We start from the raw sequence: 25,502 nt of genomic DNA on the forward strand, positions 1-25,502 counted from the left end.
ATACTGTGTTCAGGGCTCCATACACACAGCACCTCTGTCAAAATAAAGCTGCAGACAAAGCCTGTTGCTCCAATTTTAAGCTCTTGGGCTCCAATGCAAAGTCTGTCTCAGGTCCCCACCCACTCAGGTCCCCACTCTGTCTCAGGTTCCCATCCCTCACTTTGGGATTTATAATACTGTTATCGTTTTACATAACAGATATTTTTCTGGCCCCTGTAGACACCAAAGTTTGGGTGTAAATGCCATCTCTACAACCATCTATAACTAAGCTTCTGGTAACGTCTAAACAACATTTGAAAGCAACAGGCTTAAATGATTACTGTTGTACCAAAAAATTATAACAATAAATTAAGAAAAAAAATAAACAAAAGAGTCCACCATACCTGTTGATTGCCACTGCACAGTTCTAGTTTCAGAAGTCATTCGCATGCATTTTTTATAGCTAAAACAGCTCATTAACAAAGATAGTTTGGTACACTAGAGACAATTGTGCTACCATTGCGACCCAGCCAAATACTGCACCCAGCTAGTCTGTGCTATGGCTTGGCAACCCCCTAGTCAGACTGCTACAATAGGTGTCTATGGTATTTTGATTGTGTGTGTCAAGGTACTTACAGTGTATAACCTCAGACAACCACCACTGGCACTTTGGGGTGCAGCTGGGATCCAGCTACACCACAAGTTTGAAGGAGAACTCTGGAGAAAAAAAAGTTTTCAAATCAACTGGTGTGAGAAAGTAATACAGATTTGTAAATGACTCCTATTTAAAAACTTTACGCCTTTCAGTACTTATCAGCTGCTGTATGTCCTGCAGGAAGTGGAGTTTTCTTTCCAGTCTGGCACGTTATTCTCTGCTGCCACCTCTGTCCATGACAGGAACTCTCCAAAGCAGGAGAGGTTTTCTATGAAAATTAGCTACTGCTCTGGACAGTTCCTGTCACCGACAGAGGTGGCAGCAGAGAGCACCATGTTAGACCGGAAAGAATACACCACTTCCTGCAGGACATACAGCAACTGATAGTACTTGAAGACTTGAGATTTTTAAATAGAAGTAGTTTACAAAACTGTATAACTTTCTGACACCAGTTGATCTAAAAACATTTTTTTTCTCCTTTTTAAGGGCATGGTTCTAATGTCCTGTCCTAGTGAAATAGTCAGCCTTGTTATTAATCTCACAGTGAAATACAGTTTTAGGAGATATAGTTTAATAATTAATGCATGTCTGTATTTGTATTTAACGGTGCAGAATTGCAGAAATAGAAGTTGTAACTTGTTTAGGATATAGCCTGATTTTCTAATGTTCCACTAGTCCTGTTGCCTGAGGCTTGTCATTTAGAAGATTGATAGCCCTGCACTTTTCCAGGAGAATTCGTGTGCGGATGAATATTGCCTCAGATGTTAGATGAGCTGCATTTGTACCTGTCTAATTAAACAAATCGTCTCAGTGTGACCCTTCTCTTTAGGGTCTTAGATTCATGAAGCCCAATTACTTTCGAATTTGGGCTTTATAGGGGTGGCTAACATTTGGATTTATTAATGAAATAATTTTTTTTAACATATTGAGCACATCCCACACAGATTAGTCTTAGTTGTACAAAATAGTGTATTGTATGTGTCACACAATTTCAACTCTGCAGTCAGTAAGAAGATGCCAATGACAGCTATGTATATTTTGCTGTATTGCAAGTATTGTGTAATGCTCAAAATTTGTGCTATCTAGTTTAAGTTTCTGACAACTACTAGCTGACTTACTTTACATCCAAATTGTGTGCCAAAATGTTGGTGCATTTAGTCAATTTAAATTTTCACAGCAAAAAATCTAACTATACTCGGGACAAGGGCCTTTTTTGCTATATTCCCTGGAATGGGTGGTTTAAAACTAAAGTACACTTATCTCTCTGTTTGGCCACTTTTGGGACCTGTTGGCATGACCTTGTAGGCCTGCCCAGGCAGTGACAGAGGTAGGACACTGCTTCAGTAGAGTGGTAAAATACTGGCAGCACTGCAGGAGCCAGGGAGGTAAGTGTCCTTTATTATTTTAAGCAACCCATCCCCGGCATATATAAAAAAAAGGCCCTTTACTGGAGTGCCCCCTTGAATAGTATACATGTATGGTACCATACCTAAAAATCAATAATAGACAAAAGCAAAATTAATCACCAATACAAGCCTTGGGTTTGGTGCGAAACGTGCACACAAAATTCACCTGCTGTCTTTGAGCACGCCATGGGGCTTTAGATATGGAACAAGGACATGAAGATATCATGTTGACATGCAGCAATATGTATGGCAACGACTACTAGCACAGAGTAAAACAGGTCTGTGGTAGAGAAGATTTATGTTTACTCACTGTCTCAGATCTGGTGAGTTCATGTGCCCTCCATGCGTCCAAGGTAAATCGAAACAAATTGTGTCAATGTAGAAAAAAATGACTATACTTTATACACTTTTCACTTTAAACAACTTTAAACTTTACTTGAAAAATGTATCTAGTGCAAACAGTTACAAACAGTGCTCAGATAATTAGTGCAAAAATAATCAATACAATACTCCAGCAGGTGGATAGGTGAGTAACAGGTGATAGGGAGGAGGGCCCTTGCCTAATGTACTAAATACTCTGCCCGGATGTGGTGAAGTGTTTGAAGATTTCTCATACTCATGTATGGATGTGTCTTAGTTACCTAACTGCCTTCTGCCCCACAGTGTCGGATTTCCGTCCTATTGGGTAGCATGAGTCCCTGGTCTCTGTCCCGGTTTCCCTAGGGGTCTTGTCTACCAACCTATAGTGGTTGGGAAGCTAGTGTGAGAAACAACTACAAACAACTCCTGTCTGGCCTGTAGCCAGGCACTAACTAACTAATGGGAAGTAGTTACTGTAAAATGGAAGTGTGTGTATAGCTGAACCTAGTGTTATTTTGAGCTGTGCTGTGAAAGTGGGACATCAAGTGGTTGGAGTAAGGAACAGCGGCCTCCTGTCCTAACCTGTGACACTAGAGAGCTACAGTTTCACAAAGGTGTAAGAAGAGAAAAAGTAAACACTTAGTGGGACACTACAGTTTCATGCATAAGGAACATACCTAGAGCTAGGAACAGAATTAAATGCCATCTATTGAGAAAGCTCTGGCAAAAGCTTTTCTAATCTCTCTCAAGAAAACATGTGGAAATCAGATAACCTTCATTTCAGAGGAGTATTGGGAATTACTTTGTGAGAGTTCACTGCTGTCCAGTCAACCAGATTTCCAACAGTATCAGAAGAGCAAGCAAAGCTACATAGACACAAGAGGGAATTTGTTAATGGTTTTGTGTAGGTTCTGGCAAAAAATGTTGCAATTTTTGAGCAATTGCTTACATGCACAACATTTATGACTTTTCTTGTGTTTTGTGCAAAAATTAAGTGGCACATCTTTTTTACACTAGATTTCTCAAGAAACCATTGACAAATTCCTCCCAGTATAAGTGTAAGATTTATCAATCTGACTTTTGGTATAGATTCTCTTTGTTGTCCTCAGCAGAGCTCAGCCTTAATTTCTCACATTGCTCTAGTAAAATAAAAGTTGAGCTGTGAATGATTGCTTTAGGCAACAAAGAGAATTTTACTGTAACACACCTTGATAAATTTCCCCCAATATTAGGGTAGCAGCAAATTTTGAGTGTGCAACAAACAACCATGGTTCCTGATCATTGTAAACAGAGCAGCAGGTCCTGTGAGAGTATTTTTGTTCGGACATACTGCTAGACATGTTTGGGCAACATGAGTTATTAAAGGGGATATCTTATGAAAATACCTGTCTATATATGCTGTTTCAGATTAGAGCTTCTGTGGTTCTTCTGCTCTTTTAGATATGAGTTGCTAAGGCACTGCAGAGCTTTCACGAGGCTTCATTTGTGTATCTATTGATGTTTATATTTATCGTTTATTTTTGTTATTATAAAAAGTTCTCATCTATAAAACTCTTACATTAACATAACATCTACCCACGAGGGACATTATTTAGAGATGTCCCAAGTTATCACCTAGCTAGGAGTTTAGTGTAACTTATAAAATAAATGCTATTCATATGTGGAAGGTCAAATGGGAATGGATAAAACTGGAACCTTGAAGCCAGATTACTTCATCAAATCGTTGGAACATTTTAGAATAAGTGGCTAAAAACTACATGCACAGGCCAAAAAGAACACCTTCTGATCTCCATAAAATCATATCAGTAATGCCAAATACAGTACCCTGTGTAATAGATCAACTGCTTAGTGTCACCTATAAATCATTGTGACAATGCCAAACACTATTATTATTAGAACTCATTAGCTGCACACTCTTTCAGTCATATGCAGTATATGGAAATTTCACCCTGATGAACGGGTATACCGTTCTGCATCACAATCCCATGGCTTAAAAAAACTCCATTGGATTGTCACAAAAAATTGGATCGCATGAGGTATATACTTTTACTTTAAATGTTTATTGTGATGTTTTGGAAAACTTGTTCTCTTTATATAGGCTGTTTGTATGATGATAAATGTAAGACATATGTTCTCTCTAAATATGATCATATTCAGAGTAAAACTAAAGGTTAAGAAAATTCTCTACCTATTCAATCAACAATATGTATTTATGAGGATAATATAGAGACATTTAAAACAAACTTCTACATGTACTATTTAAGTGAAATAGTAATAAAATGTCTTTATTAGCTTCACTATATTAGAAATGTCAGGAAGTGGAGCCAGGCAGGAGTTTTCTCTCTTCTCTGGACTAACACTGCAAAATAACATGTCTTTTTTCAGCCTTATGAACTATGTTACTATGTAAATACAGATCCGGGAATATATAAAGTGATTACTTAAGTGAACGTTAGTATGTTTCTCTTGCCATTCCCTAGTTATATAACATGGTTTGGTGTCAGTAATTCTGTTATTTTTCTCCAAGATTTATTAGTGTCAGGGCCAGCTTTCACGCTATTACATTATTACTATTGACTATTACTATGGTTGGCTATTATAGAAAATGAGTCTGTCGCTTTAAGTAGAACTTGCAGCCAGACTAATATGTATTCAGTAGATTTGTGTTGGGACATATGTAAACTAGTTAATACAAAGTAAGCTCCATTAAAGAACAAACCTGCAGTTTTATTCTCCAGTGTTCAGCATCGCTACGCTATTATTTGCATTCCAAGGGAATGCTATTTATAATATAGCAACAGGGGGTCATTATTTGTTGTCTCATGTTGTTTCTTTTATTTTTGGTTTCCTTAGGAAAAATATGTGAACATTATTCACATAGAATCAAGAAAGCCCAAAAATGGCAGCTTGGAGGCAGAGATCTATGCTGAATTTGAATGCACAAAAAAAAAAGCCCAGGAATTAATTCATCTCTTAAAGCTTCAACCCAATGTAATTTCACTGAACCCTGCAGAAAGAAAATGGCGGGAAGATGAAGGCAAGATATCTGTTTCTGTAGCAATACAATTCAATTTTATAACCTTTAAAGGAATTATTTATACCTGGATTATTGGTGATGATTTTTTAACAAACAGTGTAGTGGTATATCTTTTTTTAGTAAAAGGACAGTCAGCTATCAAAAGTGTTTTCTCATCTTAAAGGGGCATTCCAATCTGGAAAATGTATGGCACACCTATAGGATACACCATAAGGCTATATTCCCACACAGTATTTTGTGACCAAAACCAGGAGTGGATTGAAAACACAGAAAGGTTATATTTACACCCTGTTGAAATTTAGTGGATGGCCACCATTTAATGGGAAATAATGTCCGTTATTTCAAAACATCTGCCGTTGCTTTAACATAACAGACGTTATTTTCAATTTCATAAAGACCATCCACTAAATTGCAACAGTGTGTGAACATAGCTTTTCTATGTTTTCGATCTACTCCTGGTCTGGGTTACAAAATACTGACCAAAATACTGTGAGGAACATAGTCTAAATGTTTGATAGATTGACGCCCCCTGGCCCATTCTGCCTGCTTACTTCGCGGAAGCTAGTGTGGAACCCAAAAGCAGCTGGACAGGCTGTTTTACAAGGTTTAATACCTAACAATTCTCAAAGTATTACAAACCACCAGGAGCAAAACAATAACAATACAGTTACAATAAAATGAAAGCATAATTAAGCATATGTTAATTAGTTGCAAGTCTATGTCCTATTTCAGGCAGTGCAACTTGAAGTATTGTAGGTAGATACAGGTGCCAGATTTAGGTGGCACCTGTATCTCATTCTCTTTCCAGTACATCCCGGTGTGGTCCAAACATTTAGTAGTAATCCCATAATGTATGTAGTAAAATATATCACTGATATGAATGTTGTTTTTCACACAGAATAGTAATTAGTCTTTCGATAGAGATGCAGCATTGTAGGTCCAAGATGCCAGGACCAAGTGTAAGGAGCACATGCTGTAATGTTCTGGGGGATGGGGGGGCATCATAACTGTACCACAGTGGGCTATCTCACAATTTATTCATTGTAACCGTTTCAGGTGCCACCAGCAGGTTTGTAGCCACCTATTAATATGTGCTAACAGTAACACCTTTAGTCTTGATTTTGAAGATTGAATTATTTTTACTTGTAGTGTTTTTGTGAAGGAAGAACAGGAAAAGAAAAGGAGGAAAAAAGGTGTTTTTGCTGAAGCCCTTCTTTTATTATTAAGCTTAATATTTGTTCTTTCTTTCCAGTAGAGCTTGATGGAGTTCCGTGGTTTCCAAGAAAGATCTCCGAACTTGATAAATGTTCCCACAGAGTGCTCATGTATGGCTCTGAATTGGATGCTGACCACCCTGTAAGTATGATATATGTGGTACGTGATGATAGATGATATTATAACATATATAATAAACAATCACAACTACAACATAGCTTTAAACCTTGAGGTGTATATTATTTGTTGTAGGAGTGCATTCAGCGCTAGTGACTCTAGTTACTGCCATAATAATAATTTTTTTATATAGCGCCAATAGATTCCGCAGCACTTTACAATTCTGGGGGCACATACATAGACAAAAATCAGACATTACAGAGATCTACATATAATTATCCATACATGAGGAGTGAGGGCCCTGCTCGCATGCATCAGCTTACAGACTATTAGGAGGGGGTGCGAGACAAAATGGCAGAGGGGCAAAGTCATTGTTTTAACCAAAATTTTAAGGAAATAGATTCCTTATTAGTACAGCTACAGTTGCAAATGTCTATTTGATGATATAATATACCTAATGGATGAAGGGTATATCTACTGGGACTGGTAGTGTATCACTTACTGGCCCATAATGTGTGTAGCTCTTTGCCTTGTTTTACAACCTGAAGTTCAATTTTAGCTTTCTGGTCAAACTCTGGTCAACTTCTCCATCCCTGAGCACACATTCTCATTTTAGTTCCCTGCAGTCTGTCTCCAGCTCTCTGATGCTTTTTGGTGTAAGCATTATTACTCTTGCTTGTGATGCTAAGCAAAAATCTGTAAAGGTGGACTGAGATTGCATTAGTTATTGTTCCGTTATGCCATGTATTATGATCCTTTGTGAGGGGGGTCCCATGGGAACCAGTCTGTGTAAGAAGAGGGACTTGGGATCAGGGCCGTCCTTAGGGTATATGGCGCCCTGTGCGAAACTTTCTTTTGGCGCCCCCCCCTGCTGATACCCCCTAATAGTGACATACACTAAATCCCAAAGCCTCCCACCCCTCCAGACAACCCCCACAATCAAACCAGGCTGAAGCTGAAGGATTTACATATGATAGACTAAATCCTACTACAACAAGCGCCACCCCTAACCCCAGCACCCTAAACCACTCGACTCCCGATAAAGGTACTTACCAGCACACAGGGGGACAGGTTGCCTCCGCGGCCAGCCGTGGCCTTCCTGATTGGCACTCCTGCAGACAATTGTACACAGGGGCGTAGCTAGGGGTTTAGCCTAGGGGAGGGGCGAGCAAGTCTGAATGGGCCCCCAACCGATTATGTTACCCATAGGGAACATAAGTAGGTTTCAATGCCTATCTGTCTATCTATCTATCTAGCTGGGTGACCTCTATTATACTGACTACTATACAAGATGCTAGGAAAGCTGGGTGACCTCTATTATACTGACTACTATACAAGATGCTAGGAAAGCTGGGTGACCTCCATTATACTGACTACTATACAAGATGTTGGGAAAGCTGGGTGACCTCCATCATACTGACTACTATACAAGATGCTGGGAAAGCTGGGTGACCTCCATTAAACTGACTACTATACAGCATGATGGGAGAGCTCGGTGACCGCCATTATACACAGACATACAGGATGCTGGGAGAGCTGCATGACATCCATTACACTGACATACACGATGCTGGGAGAGCTGGCTGTCCTCCATTACACTGACATACAGGATGCTTGGAGAGCTGGTTGACCACCATTATATTGACATACAGGATGCTGGGAGAGCTGGGTGACCTCCATTACACTGACATACAGGATGTTGGGAGAGCTGGGTGTCCTTCATTACACTGACATACAGGATGCTGGGAGAGCTGGGTGACCTCCATTACACTGACATCCAGGATGCTGGGAAAGCTGGGTGACCTCCATTACACTGACATACAGGATGCTGGGAGAGCTGGGTGACCTCCATTACACTGACATATAGGATGCTGGGAAAGCTGGGTGACCTCCATTACACTGACATACAGGATGCTGGGAGAGCTGGGTGACCTCCATTACACTGACATACAGGATGCTGAGAAAGCTTGGTCACCTCCATTATACTGACATCCAGGATGCTGGGAAAGCTGGGTGACCTCCATCATACTAACTATGATAAATCATTGCTAAATGAATAATTGGCAATCACAAATGCCATATAATGTTAGTAGCCCAGGAAAGAATCCTTCCAGCCAGCAGCATAGTGCAGTAGTATCAGTGCTGAGTACAGGCTGCTGCTGATCACTAGCCTGTTCCCAGCACACTTATGGATGTGGCTGCTGCTATCTCCCTTTGCTATTCTCACTGCCCCTTCCTTCTGTATCTTCCTCCTCTTGCAGCCTCTCAGCAGGATGATAAAGGCTCTGTGCACTCAGTGTCCCACTTGCGGTCGGCGCCGGGGGCGGGGGCTTGTCGGCAGGGGGCGGAGCCTACCGGGACAACCTGGAACAGTAATTTTCCAGGTCCCCAGCAAGCTTGGTGGGCGGAAGGGCCTCCCCACTGGCTGCACATCTTACTTAGACATAGGAATCTCTAAGCTAGATGTACTGCCTGTCTGCAGGAGCGCCTCAAAGCAACCAGCATGGGAGGAGGGGAGGCGGACAGCTGAAGGGGGCGCTCCGGCAGACACAAAGCACATCTAACCTAGAGATTCCTATGTATAAGTTAGATGTGCAGCTCTCTGTCTGCCAGAGCGCCCCCTAGCTGGCCAGGAGTGATGCGCCCTGTGCAACTGCACAGGTCGCACACCCCAAAGGCCGGCCCTGCTTGGGATCAGTGTTTATCAAAGGCTGGACTCCCTTCTATCAAAGGCTCCTATACAATGAGCAATGACGCACAAAGTGCTGTATGAATCACCTCTCACTTACCATTTTCTGGGCTGGGTGCTCTCACAGAAATCTAGCAATGAATGCTATGTAATGTGGGGTGTATACAGCATTGCTGCTTAGCTTACATTTGCTGGGCCAGGTACAAATGTGGACAGCCCTGTGAATATAGCAAGGAGTAGTGCACACAATAAAATGTATGCAGTGTATAAAATGTATGCAAGGCCATGTTCACACAACGTATATTCTTGTAAAAGTATGGTCATTGTTAGCGATTGCAACAACGGCCGTGATTAATACGAAAATATACGTTAAGCTGCCATCTATGGATTCCCGGCTGGAGCGTATGCACATAGTATACGTTCCAGCCGGGATCTCTAGCGGTGTCGCAAAAAACTGACATGTCAGTTTTCTGTGGCCGCTATTTATTAAATAGCGGTCGCAGAGAACCTGTCAGTGCACACAATGAAGCGTGCGGCTCCGGCCACACACTCCATTGTGTGCAGTGAGGAGTTCTGATGCGGGCGCACACTGATGCGCTCACATCAGAAGTCAGCGGCGCTAAAGATCAACTGCAGTACCGGACGGGATGATCTTATCTGACACCAGCTGTTCTGTGACCTGGACAGGTCATGGAACGGTTGGTAAAGTCCACGGCACTCAATATTATGCAGAAGTGAAAGGTTTATTTTACAGTGATAAAATAATGTATACTCCGACCAATATGAGATACTATGCAGTAGAGACCATAATAGTAAAGCAAGCTTTCGGCCCTTCCCGGACCTTCTTCAGGCTAATGGATCTCTGTAATGAATGAACATTGTATAAATACAGGATATGCATGATACCGAAAGTATACCTAATAATAAACTAACATGATAAATGTGAAAATATGATTTAAATACAAGACGACAAAACATATATATATATGTACACTTATGTACAGTTGGATACAGAGGAAGGGGTATCAGTTAGTAAGAGCATACAATTCAAAATCATAAAAATCTATTTTTATTAACAGTAAGAGCATACAATACAAGTTGAAGAGAGAAAGATAAGAACTATATCCATGGTTCTCAAGGCTCACTGAACAAGAAAACAGTAGGGCGGTTTGTCACACTGTACACCAGTAAGCTATGTATTTGCCTTCCATATCTTGTAGAGATGCCTTTTAGACTTTGCTGTTGTGTGTAATCTTTATGTGAATCAGTAATGAGAACATGTCAGGTATGCAGAGAATTTCATAGAAAAAACATGAAGCACACAGTGGTTATGGCTGTTGGGCATTTGACTGTCAGCTGCTTCTAAACAAGCAAGCACTGAGCCTTGGGAGAAGCACTTATAAGTCCTAGTCTTACTTGCCTTCTACATAAATGTCATATGCCCCAGCTTTACTGCATCACATTTACACCTCATCCTCTAGTCTCAAAGCAAGGCTTATAACTCATGGACTCATGGCTGTGTAACACAGCAAACAATGATTTCTGAAGAAAATGCCAACTGTGATTTCATTGAGCTTCCCTCTGACAGGATTAGCATGAGTTAGGACATTATATAGGTATACAAACAATAAACCTGGAAAGCTTGTAATTCAACCGTAAAATGTTGGAACATAAAAAAAAGAAGGAAAAAAAAGGGAAAAGGTGGTTTATAAGTTATGGCTTTAAATGTTCAGCTCTTAAACAGTGCGCAGCTGGGCTCTTTACCTCATAAACCTCTATAAAAACACATCGGATATTTCCACCTCCGCTGACAAGAAGAGATCAGGAATTTCTTTCCCTTCTATTAAGATTGGCTTTCTATGAATTATTGTCTGTCAATTGGATGGCAAAGAGTAGATTAATCAGAGTCGTATAAATATTACTTTACAGCCAGACGTAATTAGTATAGGGATTACTTTGATAAGCTCCACTATTTAGCTGCCTGCCATCTTTATAGATCACGGTAGATTAATGACAGTCCATATAAACAGTCCACCCTGTCGGCGCTGATGCTGATTAATCAAGAATTACTTCAGACTGGTCAGACCCCTCGGGATTATCCCACCAATCATTTAAACCAACATTTATTCCCCTTGGTCTCTGTGTGGGAGATACTGGGAAACTGTATATTTACTGTCCAATTCCATTAGGCCAGTTTACAACAGTACTTAAAAGAGCAAAATGGTTTTCTTCAAGCATATACAAAACGGAGAGATGCGCTACTGGTGTTCAGCTTCAAACACGTCAGCACTTTGAAGTGGACTGGCTTATCGGAATTTAATTTCAGCCTCAAAGTGGCAATTTCCTTTTCAGCTGATATTTTTTGCTGCCTGCAACATCTGGAAAATAAAAGGGGTTCAAATTAAGATTGATATCTTCCATCTTTTGCTGAATAATGAAAAGCTCATTTGTATTCGGCAAATAACAAGAAATGTATGCAGAGCGCTGACATTTACAACATCTCTACTTATTGTGTGCGTGTTTTATAGCATATTTTAAGCCCCTGTATGTGTTTCTTTTACAGCGCCGAAAAACTGCACAGTATATGTGCAATACTCTTAAATAACAAAAACAGACTTTTCTCAAATTTGCTGTGATATTTCATAGTTTATAATGCAGTTAAATCACTTGACATCCTAATCTGAGGAAACATAAAAATGTAAAGGATTCACTGGAACTGTTTTTACTTAAAGTTCTGCTTACAGAGAAATTTCCATGCCGCGTAGAAATAAAGCTTGTATTATTATAATACCGTTGATGTTTTATAACCCATTTACAGCAATTTCTCACAGTACACCACACAAAAGTTTGTGATTTAACACAGGGATTATCAACCCTTTTTCCAAGTACATCTAAAGGACCTTCTAAGTTTTCTTTGTCAGAAGTGTACTTTAACCGACTGACCAAAGAAAAAGCATTAACACCAGTTCTTCAGGTTCAATTAAACTTTTAATAAGGCCCAAACCTTTTTTATAGACTTTGTGTGCATAGTGCAAGGAAAAATAAACATAATGTAAGAAACCTTAGCCATTGGAGTGTTGTGAGTAAGGGTAATAACTCAGTTGAATAAAGACTGCTGTTTATGGTAGACTGTAATTTGCTGTATATTGCTAAGATTACAACAATTTGTTTCTTAGTTTCTTTTCTGTATTACCATTCCCACACACACACACACACACACACACCTTTTTTCAGAATTTTGCATTTGATGTCAAAAGTCTGGAACTGCAGCCTTAGCAAATTTGCCCCATTGGGAACAGTTTTCTTTTATTTCTTGGCCCAAGCCTCCAGCTTCTCAAAATCCCTCTGTAATATGATATTATCCTCTTCTGTACTGATTACTTTACCCAGTTTAGTATCATCTGCAAAAATGGAGATTCTACTCTGTAGCCCCTCTACAAGGTCATTAATAAACATATAAAAAAGAAGTGGAAGAAGTTACCCAACCAGAGTATGTTCCATCAATAATCACCCTCTGTTTTATATCACTCAACCAGTTACTTTCCCATTTACATATATTTTCCCCTAGTCCGAGCATCCTCATTTTGTAGACCAACCTTTCATGCGGCACAGAATCAAATATCTTTGAATAGTCCAGATGCACAACATCCACAGCTTCCCCTAGGTCCAGTCTATAGCTGACCTCCTGATCAGATTAGTCTGACAGGACCGATCCTTCATCAACCCATGCTGATGCTGCATTATAAGATTATTTTCATTAAGATACTCCAATATGGCATCTTTTACAAACCCCTCAAATACTTAACCCACTATAGATAGTTAGACTTACAGGCCTATAGTTTCCAGGATCATCCTTTGACCCCTTCTTGAATATTGGTACCACATTATCTTTGCACCAGTCATGTGGAACAATCCCTGTCATTATAGAATCTAAATCTAAATACTAAATGCGGCCATACGCTTTCAATAACTGATGACCAAACAATCATTTAGCCGTAAGTTATCTCTCCAGACTATCCCCCGAACTCCCCATACACAGGAATGTTTGGCATGGCTGAGCATTCCTGTGTTCTTTATGGGGTTAGGAAGGGTAATCTCTCCATAGCTAAAGGGGTTGGGCGGTAGTTTTCCATCACACCCTACCCCTTTCTCCACGGACATCATCTGTTGGTGAACAGTCGGGAGAGCCCTGTACACCTTAGATTGATGTCCGAACCCACCGCAAATGGTGGGCATAGCTAATAAAAGCCTAAGGTGTATGGAGACCTTAACTTTTTCTTCAACTGCACCAATGCAGTCATTAAAGCTTTTTAGATTGTGGCGTATGTGATTAATGTCCTTTTTTATGCTGCCCATAAGAGTATTTAGGAACAACAAAGAAGAGCTACAATGGCCTATTGCTGTGCACATACCTTTTTTGGTTGGCTCCTCATTGGATAGATTAATTTGTGCCAAGGAAATAGAATTTCACAGAATTTACTGGAATACCTCTCCCCTGTACTTCACTTTCATTCCTCACATGGTTCAGAGCAGGCCCAGCGAACAGCAGTGATAGAACTAGCTTGAGTGTCTCTCTCATTCTCCTCACTCTGACTCCTAGATTTAACATTACTGGGATAAACATATATCTCTCCTAAAATAATAATAAGAAAATACTAAAAGGGCAGATTAGATGCGCTAAGTGGTCTTTTTCTGCCGACAGTCTTCTATGTTTCTATGTAGATTGACTCGTTGTATCCCTGCTACTTCGTTCCTGCGAGTTGCAACTTTTTTGGGGTTGTATTAGTAGCTGGTTTCTCAACAGATAATTAGGGCAGCAGCTTTCAAATTAAAGTTGGGTCCAGGCTTTTGCTGTTTTTTGTTGTTGAAAAATTGTTTTAAACAAGTTGCCATCTTCCATGGACTTATTGCCATTTTTCCTGGCCACCCTAGTGATCCCACTCACTCGGAAGAAGAAAGTAGGTTCCAATAGCACTGTGGATAAAAGTTTTGAATGCTGGTGTAGAAGTGGATGCACGCCAGATGACCAGCAATCCCAAATGCCAGTGTATCAATATGTGGGAGAGAGGGAATCCAACAGCATCCGATTGTTTGCAAAAGGTTCTATGCTTTTATTGCATTATCAAGAATACAGCAGCAACATTCAACAACAAAGGTCTTTGTCAAGCCTGACCTTTGTGGTTTAAACATTGCTGCTGTATTCTCGATAATGCAATAAAAGCTTGGAACCTTTTGCAAACAATTGGATGCTGTTGGATTCCTTTTCTGCTATGTCTGATGGCATGTCAGAAGTTACCAAAAGCCACTGCTTTAGGATCAGTGGGTGCAGTGCACAGGAGAAATTACAGGAACTATGAATGCCACATCCTCTCACATAGCAGGTCAGGCCATGCTCTTTTTTCAGCGTTTTAAAAATTTTTCAAAAACGTTTTAGATTTTCTTAATATTTTCTTAGGAAAAAACATCATAACTAGTACTGAGTGGAATTGACAAACTGTTTGGGTTTGGCAACCTTCATCTAACCCAAATGCTAGGCATTTCACCCCCAGTGGCTGGAGAAGTTTGCATCCAACTTCTCCAAGCCACCAAGAGTCAAATGCTGAGTGTTTAGGAGCGTTCAGGTTCGGAAACAATCTCCTAAACAGTTTAGCAAGTCCGCCTAACACTAATCACAACCCAAAACAGCCAGGAAAACACCATATACCAAAATACATTGTATTGTATACTTTTAGGGCAGCTTCACACAGGACAGATTGCAGAGGAAATCTCGCTGCGAATTTTGTAGCGAGTTCCATTACGATCTAAGGTACTGGCAGCTCCTTGTAAATACATACTCGCAGCGGATCTTTCAGAGTATGTAAATCACCCACCCCCTTAACCGGCTTCCGCTGTATACATTACCTGTCTTCAGTCCAACTTGCTGCATGGGGACCCGGCTTTCTGCTCTCACATAGTATACAATCCAGCCGGGATCACAAGTGGTGCTGCAAAGAGCTGACATGTCAGTTTTCTGCTGCCGCTAATCATTGAATAGCGGCTAGAGATGAGCGAACCTGGAGCATGCTCGAGTCGATCCGAACCCGAACTTTCGGCATTTGATTAGCGGTGGCTGCTGAAGTTGGATAAAGCCCTAAGGCTATGTGGAAATCATGGATATAGTCATTGGCTGTATCCATGTTTTCCAGACAACCTTAGAGCTTTATCCAAGTTCAGAAGCCCCAGCTATTTAAATACCGATCGTTCGGGTTCGGATGGACTCGAACCCGAACCCGGTTCGCTCATCTCTAATAGCGGCCGTAAAAAACTGTCAGTGCACACTATGAAGCGAGCGGCTCTGGCCGCTTGCTTCATACTGTGCAGTGTGAAGTTCTGATGTGGGCATGTGCTAATGCACCCGCATCAGAACTCTACGGCCATGAAGATCATCTGGCCGGTACTGCAGTACCAGCAGAGATGATCTTTTTAGAGACACAGAACAGGTCACAGAATGTTCGGTCTCATACGCCATGTGAACATGGCCTAAATCTAAAGACATGAGGTTCATCCGTCTGGTACCGCAGTGAACTTCACTGACACTGGCTGGTGTGTTACATAGTGTAAACCCGGCCTTATATTGTATTTGGTCAAAACAAAACCATGATGAGAAGTATAATATATATATATATATCTCTATCTATCTATCTATCTATCTATCTATCTATCTATCTATCTATCTATCTATCTATCTATCTATCGATCTACTTACCAAGTGTAAGAATCCGAATAGTGATGATTGATATGATCATAAATATTTAATAACAAAACACAGTTGCAGCCACAGCTATTATACATTACCTTGCAGGACTCCCCCTGTGCTATAAACATCATATGATACATTACAGTTCATATGGTAATAGATCTTCAAATGTATACTCTTTTTCTATACAGTGTTTCCTTTTCAGACGTCGATCATACATTACAAAGACACTTTGATTTTATTAAAATAAAATGAAATGAAAAGAATGAAATGATGAATATATGGGCTGTTTTATATACATAAATAGAAAAACTGCATGTTATTAGACCTAACACTGAGTCCCCGGAGGTGGTCAAGGAAGGTTGTAGAAAAAAAGATTAGGCTAAATTCACATTTTATTCGTTTTAAAGGATGCCTTGAATATAAGTAGAGCATATGGAACTGTATGCCTTTCTGCCATTGATTGCAATCATAAAAAAATTGTGTCGTGTGTATATATATTTTTTACATATAAAAAGTGCAATCAACTGATTTCTTCTAAAACTGGAGCTGTAGGTTCCTGACATTTCCCAGCTAAATGTACAGTAAAAGTACATTACTTTAGCATAATGAAGACTATGGGAATGTCAATGTACCATATATCTTAAGAGACATTGGCTACATCAGTTCAGATTTCCAGTCTGAAGGTCTGAGTTATAAAATAGTATTGTATAAGAAAATATAGCTCAACCATGTTCGCTTGTTCATATTTGTTTGGTGGTCTATGAGGCTATGGTTGTTATAATAATAATAATAATAATAATAATAATAATAATAATAATTCTAAAATATTGTCATAATTTTAAGGTGACAATAAAACAATATGAGAACAAATTTAAAAACTTTTGCAAAAACATGTTAAATGGGTTTTCCAGGGAATTTTTTTTTCTTTCAAATCAACTGGTGTCAGAAAGTTATATAGATTTGTAATTTACTTCTATTTAAAAATCTCAAGTCTTCCCATACATATAACCTACTATATATCCTGCAGGAAATGTTGTTTATTTACATTAAGAAACAGTGCTCTCTGCTGACATCTCTGGCCGAGTCAGGAACTGTCTAGAGCAGTAGCAAATCCCCATAGAAAACCTCTCCTACTCTGGACAGTTCCTGACTCGGCCAGTGATGTTAGCAGAGAGCACTGTTTTTGAATGTAATTAAACAATACTTCCTGCAGTATATATAATATCTTAACCCCTTAGCGACCCATGACGTATCTGATACGCCGGGACCCCGCTCTGTATGGCCCTGATCCCGGCTGATATGTGCAGCCAGGCAGTGCTTCTATTAGCTGCCGCTAATTAAGCATCTAAATGCAGCTGTCAAACCTGACAGCTGCATTTAGAGGCTTTACACCGCAAGTCTCTGGTGTCTAGTGGGACGGATCTCCCCCCCGCATTGCGATGCAATGATGCTGATCCCGGCTTGGCAATAGATTGCTGTTGCCTGCAGCAGGCCAAAGCAATCTATGACCGATGTAATCGATCTTTGCTGTGTATATACACAGCATTGATCTCTATGAGAGATGAGTGCTGTGTATATACAAGTCCCCCAGGGGGGCTTCTAGTTACAGTAAAGAAAAAAAAGTAAAAATGTTTTTTTATTAATAAAAAATCCCCTCCCCTAATAAAAGTCCAAATCCCCCCCTTTTCCCATTTTACAACTATAAATAAATAAACAAACATATTTAGTATTGCCGCGCACGTAATCGCCCGAACTATTAATTAATCACATTCCCGATCTCACACGGTAAACGGCGTCAGCGCCAAAAAATTCCAAAGTCCAAAATTGTGCATTTTTGGTCGCATCAAATACAGAAAAAATTTAATAAAAAGCAATCAAAAAGTCGCATATGCGCAATCAAGGTATCGATAGAAAGTACACATCATGGCGCAAAAAATTACACCTCACACTACCCCATAGACCCAAGAATAAAAGCGCTATAAGCATGGGAATGGAGCGATTTTAAGGAACATATATTTGTTAACAATGGTTTAAATTTTTTACAGGCCACCAGATAATATAAAAGTTATACATGTTACATATCATTGTAATCGTACCGACTTGAGGAACATATATAACATGTCAGTTTAACCATAGGGCGAACGGCGTAAATGCAAAACTCCCCGAAATCAAAACAAATTCCTTTTTTTTTTCAATTTGACAGCGCAAATTATTTTTTTCCGGTTTCGCAGCATATTTTATGGAAAAATAATGCTTGTAATTGCAAATTTCAATTGGTTTCGCAAAAAATAAGGGCTCATATGGTTCTCTAGGTGAAAAAATGCTAAGTGCTATGGCCTTTTAAACATAAAGTGGAAAAAGCAAAATGCCAAAAACGAAAATTGCCTTTGACCTTAAGGGGTTAAAGGTATGGGAACACTTGGGATTTTTAAATAGAAGTAAATTACAAATCTATATAACTTTCTGACACCAGTTGATTTGAAAGAATTTTTTTTTCACTGCACAACCCCTTTAATTATTTGGACAGTCGTAATTAATGGCACTGATGGCCATTATCCCAGTGACTTTAATGAAGCTCATTATTACATTAAAAATATGTCTGTATTTTTAACCTTACAGCTATATTAAGTATTATTTTACTGTGTGTGTACATGTGTGGCGCTAGTTAAAAATTTCCCCTTCTACGCATATTTTCTTCAGTTTGGATTCTTTTTTTTTTTTTTAAAGGGATTTAAGGACAACGTATATCGTCAAAGAAGGAAATACTTTGTGGATGTGGCCATGAGCTATAAATAGTAAGTTCTTGTTGTTTTCTTATATCTTCACAATTGCTACTTTCCTTAAGAAACTGAAATATTGTGAGGTCAAACAGTCGTTTGGTTGCTCTATATCACTGCAGAACTGGTTCACAATAGACATTTTATACAAAAGGAACCTGAGGAAATATATACTGGGTTTAAATTATTATTGCATTTATTTTATTTTGAGGTTATGTTCACACATAGTATTTCTGTCAGTCTTTTTTCAAACAAAATCAGTAGTGAAATTCACAGGGCAAAATTATAATGGAAAGGTTTGCATAGTTTATTGTGTTTTCAATTCACTCCTAGTTTTGGTTGAAAAAAGACTGACCAAAAGACTGATGTAAATAATGTGCTAACAAAGCCTAAAAAGAAAGCTAACAGCTGGTTAGAAGCATCTTGCCTGCTGTTATGTCCCGAGGATGAAGGTGGTTTTGTTACCTTGATTGCCTTTTTTGTTAAGTTTGTAGTTGAATACATATGCTAATTAGGCAGTTTGGTGCACTGGGGACGGGGCTACCGCTCTTAGTGCACTGATCTGCCCCGGCCGGCCTGCCTCTCCTAATGAATATTGATCCAGAGCTCTGCAGTGATGAGCTCTGAAGTGACAGAACACTGCCCCAATATTAATTAGGAGAGGCAGGCCAGCCGGGGCAGAAAGCGAGAGAACCATCCCCAGTGCACCACACTACCTAGTTAGCATATCGAACTACAACTTATTAAATAAAAAAAAACAGCACTGAGCATCAAGGTAAGGAAACTACCTACATGCATCTACCCTGCTGTTAGTTTCCCTGCAAATTCTGTGTTGTTCATCTGGGTTCAGAGTTCGGTTGCAGAGCTCCTAAACTCCTTGCTTCCCATCATACAGTCCAAGTTAAATGCTAACATTCTTGCTTCTTGAATTTTCCATTAAATGGGTTATCTCCTGGGTTATTACATAGTTTTAATATATAGTTGTTATAAAAATATAAAAAGTCATATTCACCCACCATGATCCCCTGCATCTTGTTAGGTTACCTGCTTCCTTGCTTGTCACTGCTATCTCCATCCGTACTATTGATCATAGGCATAGGTGTACATCAGGAATTATCTTTGGCAATCTTTCATAATGTTACATGTGAACCAAAATTCGGGTATGTAGCAAAACAATTACTGAAGCCTAGGAGAAATATATTTAAGTTTTGGATTGGCCTAGCCATAACCCAGTAGATGTAGGCAGTCCATGCACAAAAAGTTCATTATTTGGGCAGCTCTATTCCATTATGACCGCCATTCTATACAGTGTGTGCACTGCTGTCCAGTTTCTTTTATTTTTACCTTACAATTACATTTGTATTTTACCTATATTTTACTTAACTGAACATAGCCTAATAGAAATAAGAGAAGGATAATTTTTAGGCTATGTGCCCACAACTTCTTTTTAGATAAAATATGGGCCGTTGTTTTTAAAATAACGACCATTATTTTATGATATCGAGCATAAATAATAATAATCATTATTAACGACCAACAAAAACAACAACAAACAGACTTTTCTGTCTAAAAAGACATTATGGGAGCATAGCCTTGAAGTATAAGTTTTATTTCAGAAAATGTTTAACCGCTTCAAGACAGAGCCCTTTGATGCACAAAAGTCCAGGTCAGATTAATGCAATGTTTCTCCCCGCCTTCTAAGAGCCATAGCGCTTTTATTTTTCCGTCTCTAGGGCTGATTGGGGTGGCATTTTTTGCGCCATGATCTCTAGTTTTTATTAATTCCTATTCATATCATATTGGTGTAACAGAAAAATTTTGATTGCTCTTTATTAATTTTTTTGTGATATATTATTTGATAAAATCAGCAATCCTGGTGCGTTTTTTTGTTTCCGTTTATGCCGTTCACCGTGCGGGAACAATAATGTTATATTTTAATAGATCGGACAGTTAAGCACGCTATAATATGTAATATGTTTATTTATATTTTTATTTTTATAATGGGCAAGGGGGTCTTTTAAACTTTAATTACACTTTTTTTTTACACTTTTATTTACTGTAAAATATATTATTGTAATATACAGTGGTACCTTGGTTTAAGAGTAACTACTTGGTTTAAGAGTGTTTTGGTTTAAGAGCTCACATTTTTTTTCAAAATTGTGACTTGGTTTAAGAGCATTGCTTTGGTTTAAGAGCTCCCAGTACTGGGTAGGAGGGGGAGCGGAGGAGGGGCATAGTCTGCATAGCGGGGTCTACAGCCCTGTACTCTGACCCAGGAAGTCTCCCTCACCTTCCAAATCATAGCAGATCCACTTCAGGCTGGGGCTTGTATCAGGGGACAGGACTGTGGAGGTAATTTCTTCATAGCTGTAACCCCTCTCTCCCCAGACAGAGAGTGCTGCATGTATGTGCCCACATCTGTCCTGCTCATTCCTTCATGCTCCCTACAGTCTCCGTCAGACCTTGTGTTTCCCATCCTCTCCATTACTGTACAGTAACTTATAATATCACATATTCTGCTGTTTCTGAATGTTTGTTTCATAAGTTTTACATGTTATTCAGAATAAGAAATCATTATTTTTGGGATGTGGAACCAATTGTCTGCATTTCTATGATTTCTTATGGGAAAATTTGCTTTGGTATAAGAGTGGATTTGGATTACAAGCACGGCCCCGGAACAAATTATGCTCGTAATCCAAGGCACCACTGTATATATTGTAATATCATTAGATTGCATATACTGATCTATGCTATGCCATAGCATAGCATAGATCAGTGTTATCGGCGGTCTAGGTATAGAGCCTGCCTGAGAGCAGACTCTACACATAGATCGCGGATCCGACAGGACAGAGGTTAGGAGCTTACCCCCGCCTGTCAGCACACTTAGTGACAGATGCTTGATCTGTCACTGAGCACCTTAAACGGATCGATCGCTGTACATTGCGGCTTTTGTAGTGCCATTGTAGCCACTGTGGAACCCTCCCAAACTACTTATACCTTGTTGTAGCTTAGGCGAAGTCCTTTCTGGTGGTATGTTTTATAAATGAGGTTAGGCTTTCATGAGGCAGAAAATCCAACTTTAGTAGCGGGGCTGCCATGCCCAGAGCGTTCGTGGCCCTAGTGTAGCACCGCCTTTGTGGTGTTGCTGGTCGTCTCCCCCTGCCTCCCCTGCCCGCCTTCACAGGGTTCCATGTGAATGCGCATGTGGCGTTTTTTTTTAACTCTGGCACTGCTGTAGTCACATGGCAGGTGCACTGATGCGACCAGTGCGCCTGCGCGGGATCTGATCCCAAGAACTCTACAAGATGACGTAGACAGTGTGCACCAACATGTGCGCCGGGGCTGGACTGAGAGCTTCACTAAACAGTGCGTGGAAGACGGGCAGAGGAGACACCACAGAGGCGGCGTGGAAAAAAAACGCTGCATGCGCATTTACATGGAACCCTGTGAAGGCGGGCAGGGGGCAGCACGGGAGGCAGGGGGAGACGACCAGCAACACCACAAAGGCGGCACTACACTAGGGCACGGATGCTCTCGGCCCACCTCTTAGATGCGGCAGCCCCGCTACTAAAGTTGGATTTTCTGCCTCATGAAAGCCTAACCTGCTTTATAAAACATACCACCAGAAAGGACTTCGCCTAAGCTACAACAAGATATAAGTAGTTTGGGGGGGGGTTCCACAGTGGCTACAGAGTCGCTTTAAGGGGTTACTGAGACTCTCATTACATCTGGCGCTGGGCACAGATGTCAGCAGGATAGCTCTGTCTGTAGCTATCCCGCTTACATCACAAAGCCCCCGTCAGTACAGGAACGTATATATACATTCCCAATGCACGGGGTACATGCAGTAGGAATGTATATATACAGATTACTGACGCAAAGGGGTTAAAATTTTAAATAGGCATGTCAAAGGTTTTCACCGATGGAGGTCTGGATGCTAACACCCCCACCAATTGTTAGAACCAGTTAGAACAAACTCATGGCTGACTGCTGTTTCTCCCTGCTAGTCCATGATCACCGAAAATGGGCTCCACCACCATCTTTCGCTTATTCTCAGAGCACCACAACATGTAATGTTGAACTGGTTTACTGATTCATTAGTAATAAAAAAGTAATTATGGTGTATTTACACAGAGAGATTTATCTGACAGATATTTGAAACCAAAGCCTGGAACAGACTATAAACAGAGAACAGGTCATAAAGGAAAGACTGAGATTTCTCCTCTTTTCAAATCTATTCCTGACTTTGACTTCTAAAATCTGTCAGATAAATCTCTCTGTGTAAACACACTATAAGGGCCCTATTACATGGTGAAATTGGCCACACATCTACCTTAGGTCAATAGAAGTTTATGATCTGCCTTACAGACATGGCTTTTTTGGGGTGGTATTTTTCTCTCCTTTCTGGCATTTTTGAGGCTCTTTGGCAGCTTTTCAAAATGCAGCATGCCCATGGTGTGCCGTTTTTTTAGCAAACTGTGGTGTTTTTTGGACCATAGGCTGGGATTGTTCTCAAAAATGCCATTGCTGTGTGTATGGCATTTTTGTCACCTTTTGTGTCCCGTAACTAGGTCATGTGATGGCAGACGTAAAAAAGTTAGGTACACAAAAATGCCTAAACCACAAAAAAAATAAAAAATAAATCACACATAAAGTTAAAAATATGCCAGACCAAAAAGGAACCATAGACTGGGATTGTTCTGAAAAATGCCATTGCTGTGTATGGTGTTTTTTTCTGGCTTTTTTGTCACCTTGTGTGGTCTAGTAACTAAGTCATGGCAGTGATGGCAGAGGAAAAAAAAGTTCATCACACAAAAATGTCTAAACCACGCACACACACAAAAAAAATCACACATAAAGTAAAAAATGGCAGAAAGAAATGCAAATGCATAGAAAAAACATGTTGGCAGTTTTTTTTAGGCCTGAAAAATGCCACACAAAAAGGATGAGTAATGGCACATTAATAGGACCCTTAGAGGATCTATAGGAATCTTGGGTGCCAGACCTAGAATTATATATTGTTAACACCATGTCTTTACCAGTGCTGCTGGTACTTCTGTTGTAATTCATGTTTTATTATCTACTTTCAGTGGACATCCAATTCCAAGGGTGGAGTATACAGCAGAAGAAATAAAGACATGGGGCACAGTATTTAGAGAACTTACAAAGCTTTATCCGACTCATGCCTGTAGAGAATACTTGAAGAACCTGCCTTTATTAACAAAGTATTGTGGCTATAGAGAAGATAATGTTCCACAGCTGGATGATGTTGCACGTTTTTTGAAGGGTGAGATTTAATGTATACTCGCTTTTTACATATTTTTAAATAAAGGTTACTCAGAAAATATAGATAAAAGGGGCAGAGAGATAAGGGGAGGAGACAGACAGGCATCTTCTCTGACAACTCTAGATCTACTTAAAGGGAACCTGTCACCCCCTCCCCCCGTGCCGGGGTGAAGGCCGCCCGACCCCCCCGCTAGAGCCCCGGATACTTACCCCTTCTCGCCAAGTCCATCCATCCTTGTCGGAAGCCCAGCACGCGCGCTGCTTAGATGAGTCCGATGCTCATACAGAATGAATGGAGCCGTCATTCTCTATGGGCATCGGACTCATCTCTGCAGTGCGCGCGGGACTTGGCTAGATGGGGTAAGTATCCGGAGCTGTAGCAGGGGGTCTGGTGGTGATAGGTTCCCTTTAAGATGAGCCATTTTACTGGGGTGCACTATTCATGATTAGAAAGAAGGAAATAGCATTAAGCACTATCCTTCTTTCCTGATGGCTGGGGGGGGGGTCATTAGCAGATGGATGGTCTCTGGCTATGTTCACACAACGTCGATAAAAGAGTAAAGGTGGCGGACATAAAAATAATGATCATGACAATTATTTTCTGACGTCTTTTGTATACAGCGGACATTATTTTTCAGCTGTTCACACACAGTTTTTCTTTTTTTTCACAATCCTTTCACCATTTTTCCTATTTAATTCAATGGACTTTTCAATTAAAAACATACCCAAAGGCCAATTATTCTACATAAAGTACCAAAAATGTAAAAAACCGTCATTGCACAGATCGGTGGGCAAACAACGAAGTGATGGACGTTATTTTAAACTCAAAAATGGAGATGAAAAAACGTTATGAGAAAATAGCCTATGCATAGACACACACACACACAGACAGACAGACAGACACACACACACACACACACACTCATTTTATGCATACACACACACGCACACTACATGCACACTCAGTTAATGCATGCACACACACATACACTATATGCACAATCATTTTATGAATACACACACTATATGCACACTCATTTTATACACACACAAACACACACAATATATGCACATACACATACCTTCTAGGATGCCTCTATCAGACAGGTGCCCATATACCATCACAATCCCCCAGGGCACAAGAAAGCAGGCAGCCACAGGTAATGAAAAGCAGGAGGGGGCCTGGCTCACTTCCCCTTTTTCTGCTCACTGACTTGACTGCTGCAGGAAGAGACAGAGGCA

General features: G+C 40.1%; 1 protein-coding gene across 1 annotated transcript in view; it reads left to right on the plus strand.

The window, feature by feature from the left end:
• Window positions 1-25,502, plus strand: part of TPH2 (tryptophan hydroxylase 2) — a 171,146-nt gene that overhangs the window by 16,938 nt on the left and 128,706 nt on the right. The window contains exons 3-6 of the mRNA XM_069955934.1: window positions 5,254-5,437; window positions 6,693-6,793; window positions 18,925-18,992; window positions 24,065-24,261. Coding sequence (XP_069812035.1) covers window positions 5,254-5,437; window positions 6,693-6,793; window positions 18,925-18,992; window positions 24,065-24,261 — 550 coding nt within the window. The remainder of the gene's footprint in view (window positions 1-5,253; window positions 5,438-6,692; window positions 6,794-18,924; window positions 18,993-24,064; window positions 24,262-25,502) is intronic.

This window comes from Dendropsophus ebraccatus, chromosome 1 (assembly GCF_027789765.1).
Source record: "Dendropsophus ebraccatus isolate aDenEbr1 chromosome 1, aDenEbr1.pat, whole genome shotgun sequence".
NCBI lineage: Eukaryota > Metazoa > Chordata > Amphibia > Anura > Hylidae > Dendropsophus > Dendropsophus ebraccatus.